Raw genomic sequence first — 12,158 nt, 5'->3', positions numbered from 1 at the left:
GCATGTGAACCTATGAGCATATTTATGTGTGTGGAGGCTCTCATCAAGATGAGTTATGTGTCATAAAGTTCTTTAAATGCAGGGTAGGGACCAAATCACATTTTACCTGTCATTTTCTAAGGAGAATGCCAGCTTGATAATACAAAATTTTTTTAAAAACTTAACATTCACTTAAATTTTCTGATTATAAAATTAATACTTGCAATTGCAGAGTGAAAAATAAAGATACAATGAAGAAAAATAAAATCATAGCTAATATCTTGATCTAGATTTAACCTTTTTAAAAATGTGATATTTATATTTCATTTAATCTTTTTCTACATATATACACACAAAAAAGCTGAGATCAAATTCTATGTATGTTTGATCTAGGCTGACATGTAATTCCCACCAGGAATTTGTCAGAATTAAGTTTTATAACTGTTACAATGTGTGTATACGACTGAATACATACTTGAGGGTACTGCTGGAATCCAGAATATACCGGGTTACTGGGCTGTACTCCAGAAGTAAGTGGTGCTGTAGCATTCTGATAACCAGGCTGAAGTGTTGGATAGCCATAGCCAAAAGGCTTAGCCATTTTTGAAGGCTGAGGGATGACAGGAGCTGCAGCTGCAGCTGGAGCTGGAGCAGAAGCAGGATCAGGTTCAGGGGCGGGATCAGGGGCAGGACTGCTTGCTGATGAAGAAAGCATATCTAAAAAATGGAAACACATGGTGTTAACAACTGAAAATCAAGACTCCACAAAGACTGGACTCCTGATCCAGTCCATAACCCCTGACATGTCCTTTTTTCTTTTTAAAGCTTTTTATTCTAAGAAATTTTGAACACACGCAAAGTAGGGAGAATGATGAACCCCATATACTTATCACTAAGCTTCAATAATTATCAATATTTTGCCAATCTTGTTTTACATGTTGTCATACTACATATTTTTTTTTTTCCTTTTTACAGGAGTATTTACGAGAAAACTCTACCCCATATTTTACATAATTTCACCATCTTCTTTTTAAATAGAGATAGGGTCTCCCATGTTGCCTAGGCTGGTCTTGAACACCTGTGCTCAAGAGATTTTTCTACCTTGGCCTCCCAAAGTGCGGAGCATATAGGCGTGAGCCCCTTGAGATGATAATTCTAACAGATAAGAATATATTTGTATAATACACACACACACACACACACAAAGTTAATACAGTTTTAAAAAATGCTCTCAGCAGACACTAAGCACCACAAAGCAAAGCAAGCAATAAAAAGGGTGCCAACTACTCTTTTCTCCAATTTTCTTTATCTAACCCTACCATCTATATGGAAACTAACTCTATGGAAGGAGTAGCATGTTTCCATAATCCTCTATAAATGTGCATTATTTGCAGTAGCAAAACTGTTAGTCAAGCATGAAAGATAGTGTCTAGAGGCTGGGCGCGGTGGCTCACTCCTGTAATCCCAGCACTGTGGGAGACTGACGTGGGTGGATCATGAGGTCAGGAGTTTGAGGCCAGCCTAGCAAATATGGCAAAACCCCATCTCTACTAAAAATACAAAAATTAGCTGGGCGTGGTGGCGGGTGCCTGTAGCTCCAGCTACTCAGGAGGCTAAGGTTGCAGTGAGCTGAGATTGCGCCATTGCACTCCAGCCTGGGCCACAGGGTGAGACTCTGTATCAAAAAAAAAAAAAAAAAGATACTGTCTAGAATAGTGTCCTGCTCCTAGAACAATATTTAGTATGCAATAAATGTCAAATAAAATGTATTTAATAAATAAATGCCCTTATTTAAATTTAAAACAAAGTGGAATTAAAACAAAAAAACTGGAGAAAACTTAAATATCATATACAAAAACAATAATAACAAAAAGAAGCTCTAAAAGTTACTCTACCCATAACCATTATTAACAGTTTGGCATATTGACTGTTTAGTCCTATTATGAAGTCAAATCTACAATGTGCATTCATTTTAGTTCATAAGATATCCTTCACCAGCATTTGGATTCTGCAAAAATATATTCTTAGAAACTTTAACTGAATCAATCTTTTTTTTTTTTTCCTTGGGGAATCACATCTCCTTATTGGGTCTAATTCTGAAGATACATTCCTAGACATTCTGCTATCATCTTGTGCTGACTAGGCAGGGATCAGCTTACTGGCTTTCTGGTAACCTCCCAGACTTCTTAAGAGGATAAGACCTTCAATATGGTGTCATAATCCTTAGATCTCTTGCTTGTCTCTCCTCATGGTGATGGAAACATAGGCAGAAAGTTCTTGTAACATGACAATTTATCAGCTTAAGAAATAAAAAAAATGGGGCTGGGTGCAATGGCTCATGCCTATTATCCCAACACTTTGGAAGGCCGAGGTGGAAGGACTGTTTGAAGCCAGATGTTTGATACCAGCCTGGACAACAAAGTGAGACCCCATCTCTATGAAAAGAAAAAAAAAAAAAAAAAAAAGGAAGGAGAAGAAGAGGAGGAAGGGGAGGAAGAAGAAGGAGGAGGGAGGAGGAGGAGGAGGAGGAGGAAAGAAAACTGGAGTTATAAACATGAAGGTCTAAATCTTCTCCCCTTCCTCAGGAAAGAATTCTACAGATCTATCCTAGTACCTGACATATAGTAGGCCTACAGTTCATTTAACGTTACTGCTACAGATGCTCACATAGTTCTTTAATTTTGGTGCAGTGTAATAGGAAGAAAACTTGTCCAAGGTTACTGAAATACTTTCAACACATAGGATTACAAGATTAGAATTTGTTGACTGAATGAATACAAAGAAACCAAAGTCTGACTGCAGGGCCAGAATCTTTCAACTATACTACACTAGACATTTTTCGTTTCACATTAATTTAGAGTTCATGGGACACTATATGGTTGTTGATCTTTTAGTGAATTAAGCAACTCTTCTAGACTATCTTGACAAGAGATTGTTTTTGGAATGGTTTACAACTTCTTACACACACACACAAACAAACAAAATTCCTAGGGGCAAAAATTCTTAACTACAAAAAACTGAGTCATTTATTCAAGTAGTTAAAAAAATTTTTTTTTTTTTTTTTTTGAGACAGTGTCTCGCTCTGTCGCCCAGGCCGGAGTGCAGTGGCGAGATCTCGGCTCACTGCAAGCTCTGCCTCCCGGGTTCACGCCATTCTGCCACCTCAGCCTCCCGAGCAGCTGGGACTACAGGTGCCCGCCACCATGCCCAGCTAACTTTTTGTATTTTTAGTAGAGACGGGGTCTCACCATGTTAGCCAGGATGGTCTTGATCTCCTGACCTCGTGATCCGCCCACCTCGGCCTACCAAAGTGCTGGGATTACAGGTGTGAGCCACCACACCCAGCAGTATTTTTTAAATATTACAAGGTAATTCCATACTGAGCTGAAAAGATTGAAGTTTTCTACTGATTCACAGAATAGTGATAGCAAGACAGTATTTTTTTTTTTTTTTAAGTATAGAACATTCCCACTTCAATTAAACTTCATCCTGGATCATCAACAAAGAGATAAGAAATAAAGAGAAGGGCAAAACTGCTTTTCCTGTTAGTTTTGAAGCTTGGAATCATTAGAAAAAGAGAGACAGAGGTCAGGTACAGTTGTCAGGCTGTCAGTGATAGGAGACAGGAGAGCAAGAAAAATCGCAGGATAAGATATTAAAAAGAAATGATAGTTTTTTCTTTCAATACTATCCACTCCTGTACTTGAATGTAATGGCTAAAGTGATTTCAGATATGGTTAAAAGTGATGTCTCCAAAACCCACCCCCAAGTTGGGGGTAGCATCTATTTACCTACTAGAGGCAGCCAGAAGCCACTGAGGGAGCAAAGAGTCAAAGACTATATTCAGAGGCTGGCTGAAAAGAATTCAAAGACCTAAGCATGAGATTAGAAATATAAAATTTATTTAAAGAGCAGTTATTCTTTAAAAAGAAGGGGAAAGAAGAGAAAAGCTATTGACAATCTTTTAGAAAAAGAGTATGATAACAACGAAAAATAATAGCCCCAGAAACAACCTTCATAGTTGTTAGTGACAATTAATGCTATTAAGTTGCGGCTGAGAAGTGCCAGAAAAATGTTCTTTTTTTTCTTGTTAAAAATATAGCCTGCTATTTTGTGTAATACATGTTCACATTTGAAGGCAACTGATGGTCAATAACTTTTAAAATGAAGAACAAGCAAGCACAAAACAACAAATTACCTGGGTAACTGCCTCCTTCCAGGGCATCATAACTGTTGGGCATTGGAGAAGCACTGCTTGTGGTAGAAGAGCTGTCAACACCTAAAAAGAAAACCAAAACATCTACTAGGTTTAAAATGACAAAGTATCTTAAAGAAGCCTTTGGCAATTTTGAAAAAGATGTTTTTGCTGAACTAGGAAAATTCCTGATTCTAGTAAAAAAGTGAAATGATTGATGTCTAGAGACATTTTAAAAACCAATGAATTTCTGTTAAGAATAGAAGATGAGAGTGGAGAGAAAATGAAGCCGATGAGTGGGATAAAATTCAGTTAAACATGTAAGGCATCTTAGAGAAGAACAGATATTAAACTATTAAAAGTAGTCAAACATATATATAAAAATTTTAGGTTGATAGAAATGTTAATATAGTCACATCTTAAGGATTACATCTACCAAATATATTTTATCATTAATGATAAATACTAAATACATTTTATCAATCTTAGGGTATATTAAGGTAATTAAATTTTAATGACTTTTATTTATATCATAGCGCACTGTTTGAAACATTGATAAATGAGGAGTCTGTAGCTTAGGTTGCTATCTGGCATGCTACTAAGCTTTTCTGTGTCTTTTCTATAGCTGCAGAATAGAGATTAAATAATACCTGCCATATTTAATAAGGTAATATAAATGAAAGGCACACTAATTTATATAAATGTTAGACTATAAGAATTTTTATTATGTGTGCTCATTCAAAACCTGTTGAGAATTCAGTAGCAATTTATGATGAAATCTGGTCACAGGTCACATGAATAGAACAAACAATATACTTCTTCCATTCATTCAACACATATTTTGAGACCTACAATTATCCTAGGTACATATGCTAGAGTATATTATGATGAAGAAAACAAAAAATCTGCATGATCCCTCTATTATGTTACAGATCTTGCTCTGTTTCACAGTAAGACAAAATTCTGTGCTACAGAAGTTATCCTTTGCTCTTAATACCAATATATTATAACTGGTATTTAAACTACATTTAGGTTAATTTTCAACTGTGATAGGAAAAGAACAGGTATGTATAATTATCTTTCATTGAATAATTTTAGATAAACATGAGAATTAGGTATACTGACTCAGGGCATAACAGCTAATGTTTTTTGTGTAGGAACATTTTCTTATTAGCAAAGAACATGATTTGGAGGCAAAAACTGCAGTTACCTCAACTCCATCATTTACTTGCTATATAACCTTGTGGTTTTTTTCTCCTGAGAGTAAGTGAAGGTAACTTGCTATATAACTCTTCTGCAAAATGCTAACGATTTTTTAAATGTCCTATGTGTGGTTTTTTATGTTCTTATAAGGTCTAAATGAGACAGTGGATATGAAGACACCCATAAAATAAGTAATAGGTAGAAGACACTAATATTTACGAAGTGCCTTCTTCGTGATAAGTAGAACAATTTTGCACATATATTTTTCCTCTTAATAAATTAATGGAAAATAACGCCCTTTCCTTTTTGTTCCTTTTATTTGTGAATTTTAAACTAAAGCAGAATGCTGATATATCAGGTCAAAAGTCTCCAAATATTCATCAACAGATGAATGAATAAACAAAATATGGTATATCTATAAAATGGGATATTTAGCCATAAAAATGAAGTACAGATGCACCCTACAATGTGAATGAAACCTGAAAATTTGCCTAAGTGAAATAAATCAGACAGAAAAGATCATATATATTATATAATTCTATTTATATGACATATCCAGAATAGGTAAATCCATAGAGACAGAAAGTAGATGGTTGTTGCCACGTGCTGGGGGGAGGGGAAAATGGGGAGTGACTGAGTGTAGGATTTTCTTTTGGGATGATGAAAATGTCTAGTACTTCACAAAGTTAGATTGAGCTAAATAGAAGTAGGGATTACACAACACTGTACATGTATTAAATGCCACTGAATTATACACTTTAAAACAGTTAATTTTATGTTATATATATTTTTACCTTAATAAAACTAAACAATTTACCATGACATTTCAATGGGGAAATAATATTCTTTTCAGCAAATGGTGCTGGAACAACCAGGCATATCCACATGCAGAAGAACAAAGCTGGACCCCTTCCTTACACCTTACACTACAACTAACTCAAAATGGATCATAGACATAAAATGTAAGTGCTAAAACTACAAAACTCTTAGAATACAGGAATAAATCTGCATGACTAAATGAATTTTAAGATATGACATCAAAGGTACAAGCAACAAAAGAAAAAAAATAACTTGGACTTCATCAAAATTAAGAACTTTGTGCTCTAAAGGTTACCATATCTTCAAGAAGTAAAAAGACAACTCACAGTATGAGTAAATATTTGCAAATCATGTATCTGATAAGGGGTTAATGTTCAGAATATGTAACAAATTCTTACAACTCAACAATAAAACAATAACCAAATTTAAAATGGGCAAAAGATATTTATCCAAAGAAGATAAACAAATGACCAATAAACACATGAAAAGACACTCAACATCACTATCCATTAGGAAAATGAAAATCAAAAACAACGAGATACCACTTTACATCCACTAGGATGGTTATAACCAATCCAATGAGGATTCCAACTTTTCCACATCTTTGCCAAAACTTATTACCAAAGATGTGGAGAAATTAGAATCCTCACTGGATTGTAAAATGGTGCAGTTACTTTGGAAAACAGTTTGGCAGTTTCTCAAAAGTTAAATACAGAGTTCTGACCCAGCAATTCTACTCAAGAGAAATGAAAACAGAAACCCACACAAAAACTTGTCGACAAATGTTCACAGCAGGATTATTCGTAACAGCCAAAAAGTAGAAACAACCCAAATGTCCATCAACTCATGAATGGATAAATAAAATGTGATATATTCACATATGGAATATTTTTTGGCAACAAAAAATCATAAAGTACTGACATATGCCATAACGTGGATGAACCTAGAAAATAATACGGTAAGAGAAAGATGCAAGTAACAACCACATATTATATGATCTCTACATATAAAATGTTCAAAATAGACAAATCTATAGAGACAGAGGATTAATGGTTGCCTAGAGCTTTGTGTGGCTGTGCGGGGAGGGTAGAATGAGAAGAATGCTAAAACGTATGAAGTTTCTATTTTGGGGTGAAGAAAATGTTCCAGAATTACATAGTAGTGATGGTTGCTACTTTGTGAAAATGCTAAAAACTGCAGAACAGCACAACTTAAATAGGTGAATTTTATGGTATGTGAATTATTTCCCAAAACTGCTATTAAAAATATCATGGGAATTCTAAGAAAAACTTTTAAATGTATATATCAAGAAATAACCACTCTTGAAAAAAAATAAAGTCCAAAGATAAAAGATTACTTATACATCCACTTATTCCAAAGAACATACTACTACTCAGTTATGCTGTTTAGCTTCTTTCATGTCAAATCAACTGCTAATATTTTAAAGATTGTTCATTTTAATAATGCTATAAGCTTTAAAGTATTAATTTTTTTATTCTATTTTGTTCACTAGTTTGAAATCTGCTACTTCACTTTAAATTCACTTTCAGAAGAAAAAATAACTGCAAATCTCTATTTTTGAACTTGTCAAAAATAGCAAAGCAATGTTACAAACCCAAATAAATCAGTAAGATAAACAGACTCATGATATTTTGCTATTTAGATTAATGCATTCTAATTAATGCATTAATTAGAGGTCATGCCATTACTGGCAAACAAATCAAAAAGGTATTTTTAAAAAACAGTACCTTATTGAAAACTTGTATGTTAACATTCTGAACATGCTTAAAAACAACCTTCACTAATTTCCCCACCATCTTAGTGAATAAGGTCTAAATGCCTTCACATTGTCATAAAACAAACTTCAAAAATTTGGCTTCTACTTGTCCTTTTCACCTGCATCTCTCACCTGTCCCTTTACCATCCTCCTTGTTTTACCTTATGATGCAGTTACACCCAACTTCTGACTCTTGACCCAATACTACATTTTTTCTTCTGTTTATGCATGATGCATGTTGGTCTGTTAGCCATAATTTCCTTTCTCCACATGACAAATTACTACTCATCCTTCAAATTTCAAATCCTTTGTCAAACTTTTCCTGTATGCCCACAGAAAATCATTTCCTCTCCTATGCAGGGGCACATTCTCAACCCTGAATTAATACACTTTTCTTTTCTCTTTTTTTCTTGAGACAGAGTCTCACTCTTGTCACTCAGGCTGGAGTGCAGTGGCGTGATCTCGGCTCATTGCAACCTCTGTCTCCCAGGTTCAAGTGATTCTCCTGCCTCAGCCTCCAAAGCAGCTGGGATTACAGGCGCCGGCCACCACGCCCGGCTAATCTTTGTATTTTTAGTAGACATGGGGTTTCACTATGTTGGCCAGGCTGGTCTCAAACTCCTGACCTCAGGTGATCCGCCCATCTCGGCCTCCCAAAGTGCTAGGATTACAGGCGTGAGCCACCGTGCCCGCTTACACCTTTCAAGTTGTACTGTAATCATATGGTATCTGTTTCCCTATCATATAAGTATTTGATGGCCATAGCTACGCTAATATATTGATCTTTGGAATCCTGATAGCAAGCAAAATACTGCTTTCAGCATACAAACTGGTTTCCACTCAATCAATAGCTTTGGTACTTGTCCCATGCTTAATGCCTAGATAGTATCGATTTGCCTCAGTCACTTCACATTGCAATTAGTGATATTAAGTATTCTGAGATCAAATGGGGGTCAAGTATGAAACGCAGTAGTTGGAAGCAATTTTCTCTCATTCTTTTACTGGCTCTACATTACAGCTTGAAAGAAGAAAAAAGGAAAGAGAAAAAGAGAGGGAGCTGAAATCTAAAGAAGTAACGAGGAGAACAGATGAGAATAGCTCAGAATCCTTGAAGCTAGGGAAGAGTATCAGAAAGCAATTAAGCCTTTAAAAAAAAAAAAGGCTTAAGCTGTTCTCTCTCTCTAAAAGACAAGCAATATGGGTCAACAAAGGTAATATACTTACTAGTATTGCTAAACTTTTTGAAATTAACCAGATAATCTGAGATTTCCTCATGTCCACTCCCTACCAGTTGAGGGAAAATAGACACCTGACATCTCTGAGCTACTCATTAGTAACAAAAGATCTCATAATAACACCTACTCCACAGGGCTACAATTACAACTTAACAGATATCACAGGTGTAACAGATATTAGCAAGAGACTCAGGAAATGTTCTTCCTGTTCTCTTTTCCCTCAATCTCCAAACAGTGCTACAGAGTGGGAAAAAACAAAACAAGACAAATACTTCCTGATAGATTTTCCAATTGTTTTTTTTCCTCAGCTTTCAGCCAAACTTTCCTCAATACTTAACACTGCTAACGCAATACCTTCTGATTCTCCAATCTGCTGGTTGATTTTTCATCACAGTTCAATGAAATTTTTTCGAAGTTGGAGAACAATCCGACATAAACTACACACACAAAAATCTCACAAATAAAGGGAATAAATGTCACTGAAATGCTTAAGAAGTAAAGCACTCCAAATCGCTACTTTATTAAACACTTACATGTAATCCCCACACCAATTTCAGCCACTTTCTTTTACCTCTGTACATATGAAAAAAATTATTGTAACTGGGCAGGGTTTAAAAAAATAAAATTCCTTTTAAAGCTAGACTTTCTTCCCATCCCACCACTGAGAATGTTTCTTTAATTTGCAACCAACAAAGATATTATTTTAAAAAAACCATGAATACAGAACACCAAGACTATAGTAAAAACGTCAATAATATAGTCTTATTTTGTGAAACAGAAAAAAACACAGGAGTAAGATAACATCTAAGTTTAATACTGTAGTGACTACCGTCACGTGCCCTTTACTTCCCACCTACTCTGGCGGTTTATGTTCTCTCACTGGATAGGAAGACACCTTCTTTTTCATACTTTCCTGCAGAGAGACCTCAGTTTGAATCCCTACTCTGCCTACTGAGCAGCTGTGTGACCACAGACAAATGTTACTTAACCTGTTCAGGCTGCAGTTAACTCATCTGTAAAATACAGTTGATTATTTCTGCCTTGCAGAATTGTTGAGAAGAACAGACAAGAACACAATTTCAATGCTGGTAACGACAGCTAATCTTTCTGAGTGTTCACCATTTGCCACACACTGTTCTAAGCTCTTTACAAACAACACCTTCAACCCTTAAAACAACTATATGTAATTGTTAGCATCATTATCACAAAGCTAGAAAGTGACAAAGTCGGGATGTGAGTCTAGAAAAACTGACACAAAAGCTCTGTACTGCTATGACAGGCATTCAGTAAATGCTAAAAATGTTAGGTATTATTAAAATCCAAATGTCATAAAAACTCAAGAATTTTAAATTTATAATATACTCAAGAAAAATAATAAACAAGACATTAGAAAAAAGCCATAAATGCTAAAATTTTTTTTCTTTTTCTTTGTGAGACAGAGTCTCACTCTGCCACCCAGGCTGGAGGGCAGTGGCGTGATCTTGGCTCCCTGCAACCTCTGCCTCCCAGATTCAAGCGATTCTCCTGCCTCAGCCTCCAGAGTAGTGGTGACTACGGGCGTGCGTCACCACACCTGGCTAATTTTTGTATTTTTAGTAGAGATAGAGTTTCACCATTTTGGCCACACTGGTCTCCAACTCCTGACCTCAGGTGATCTACCTGCCTCGGCCTTCCAAAGTGCTTGGATTACAAGCATGAGCCACTGCACCCAGTCGCCAAATCTTTCTGATCTCTTTTTTTTTTTTCTTTTTTGGAGAACAGAACATTTACATAGTCTCAAAGAATCTCCCCACAAATTACTTATTAATTTTAACAGGGAAAAATAGTAACTTTATGGTGGAGAAACCTGGCAGATACCACCTTATTCAAACAATAGAAGTTAACCTCATCAATATGAGAACAAATTGACACCATGTGCCTCAAATAGGATGCACTGAGAACACAACATTGCTTTAGTGATAATCCTCCGAAAAATGCATGATCTGAATGTAATCACGAGGAAACCTCAGATAAACCCACATAAGGGAACATTTTACAAAATAACTGGTCTGTACTCTTTGAAAATGTTAAGGCAAGGAAAGAGAAAGGCTAACGAACTGTTGGAGACTGAAGAACTCTAACATGACAACTAAATTCAATGCATGATCCAGATTGGATCCTGGACCATGAAAATAGCTATAAAAGATCTACTTGAGACAACTGAGATTTGACAATGAACTGTGTTATCAGTTATTATTGCATCAATGCTCAATTTCTTGATAACTGTATTTTGGCTATGTAAGACACCTACCTTATGATTAGGAAATATAAATAAAGTATTAGCGGTAAAGTTCATGATGTCTCCAATTTACGTGCAAATGGTATAGAAAAAAATACATTGATAAAGAATTATAAAGCAAGTGTGGCAAAAATGGTTTATCTGGGTAAAGTGTACATGAGGGGTTCTTTTACACTTCTGTGAGTTTGAAATTTTGTTAAAATTTAAAATTACAAAAAAAATTTCAGAAACATAGATGGGTACTTACATATCTAGAGCAAGAAAAATTATTTCCCACCACTTCCAATTTTTATCCCCTCAAGTCGCATATAATGATTTACATATTTTTAAATGCACAGGAAATAGAAATTTTTTGTTAAAATGATTGTAGAACAGATCTTCCCATTTAGAACAGGAGAATTATGGTCACATATAATAACTTGAAAGATCATCACTTATTGGTTCAGTCTTAAACTATAGGTTGAGCATCCCTAATGTAAAAATCCAAATCTTAAAATGCTCCAAAATCCAAAATTTTATGAGGGTTGACATGACACCACAAGTGGAAAATTCCACACCTGACCTCATATGACAAGTCGCAGGCAAAACTCTGTATCATGTACAAAATTATTAAAAATATTGTACAAGACCGGGCCCTGTGGCTCACGCCTGTACTCCCAGCACTTTGGGAGG

General features: G+C 35.5%; 1 protein-coding gene across 1 annotated transcript in view; it reads right to left on the bottom strand.

Moving 5' to 3' along the window:
• SEC24B (SEC24 family member B) overlaps window positions 1-12,158 on the bottom strand; it is a 95,059-nt gene that overhangs the window by 47,631 nt on the left and 35,270 nt on the right. The window contains exons 5-6 of the mRNA XM_011973263.1: window positions 4,178-4,258; window positions 455-696 (exon numbers count right to left, since the gene is read on the bottom strand). Of these exons, the coding sequence (XP_011828653.1) occupies window positions 455-696; window positions 4,178-4,258 (323 nt within the window). The remainder of the gene's footprint in view (window positions 1-454; window positions 697-4,177; window positions 4,259-12,158) is intronic.

Source organism: Mandrillus leucophaeus, unplaced genomic scaffold (genome assembly GCF_000951045.1).
Source record: "Mandrillus leucophaeus isolate KB7577 unplaced genomic scaffold, Mleu.le_1.0 Scaffold1361, whole genome shotgun sequence".
Taxonomy (NCBI): domain Eukaryota; kingdom Metazoa; phylum Chordata; class Mammalia; order Primates; family Cercopithecidae; genus Mandrillus; species Mandrillus leucophaeus.
Note: the sequence above shows the minus strand (reverse complement) of the source record. Positions and strands in the feature narration are given on the sequence as shown.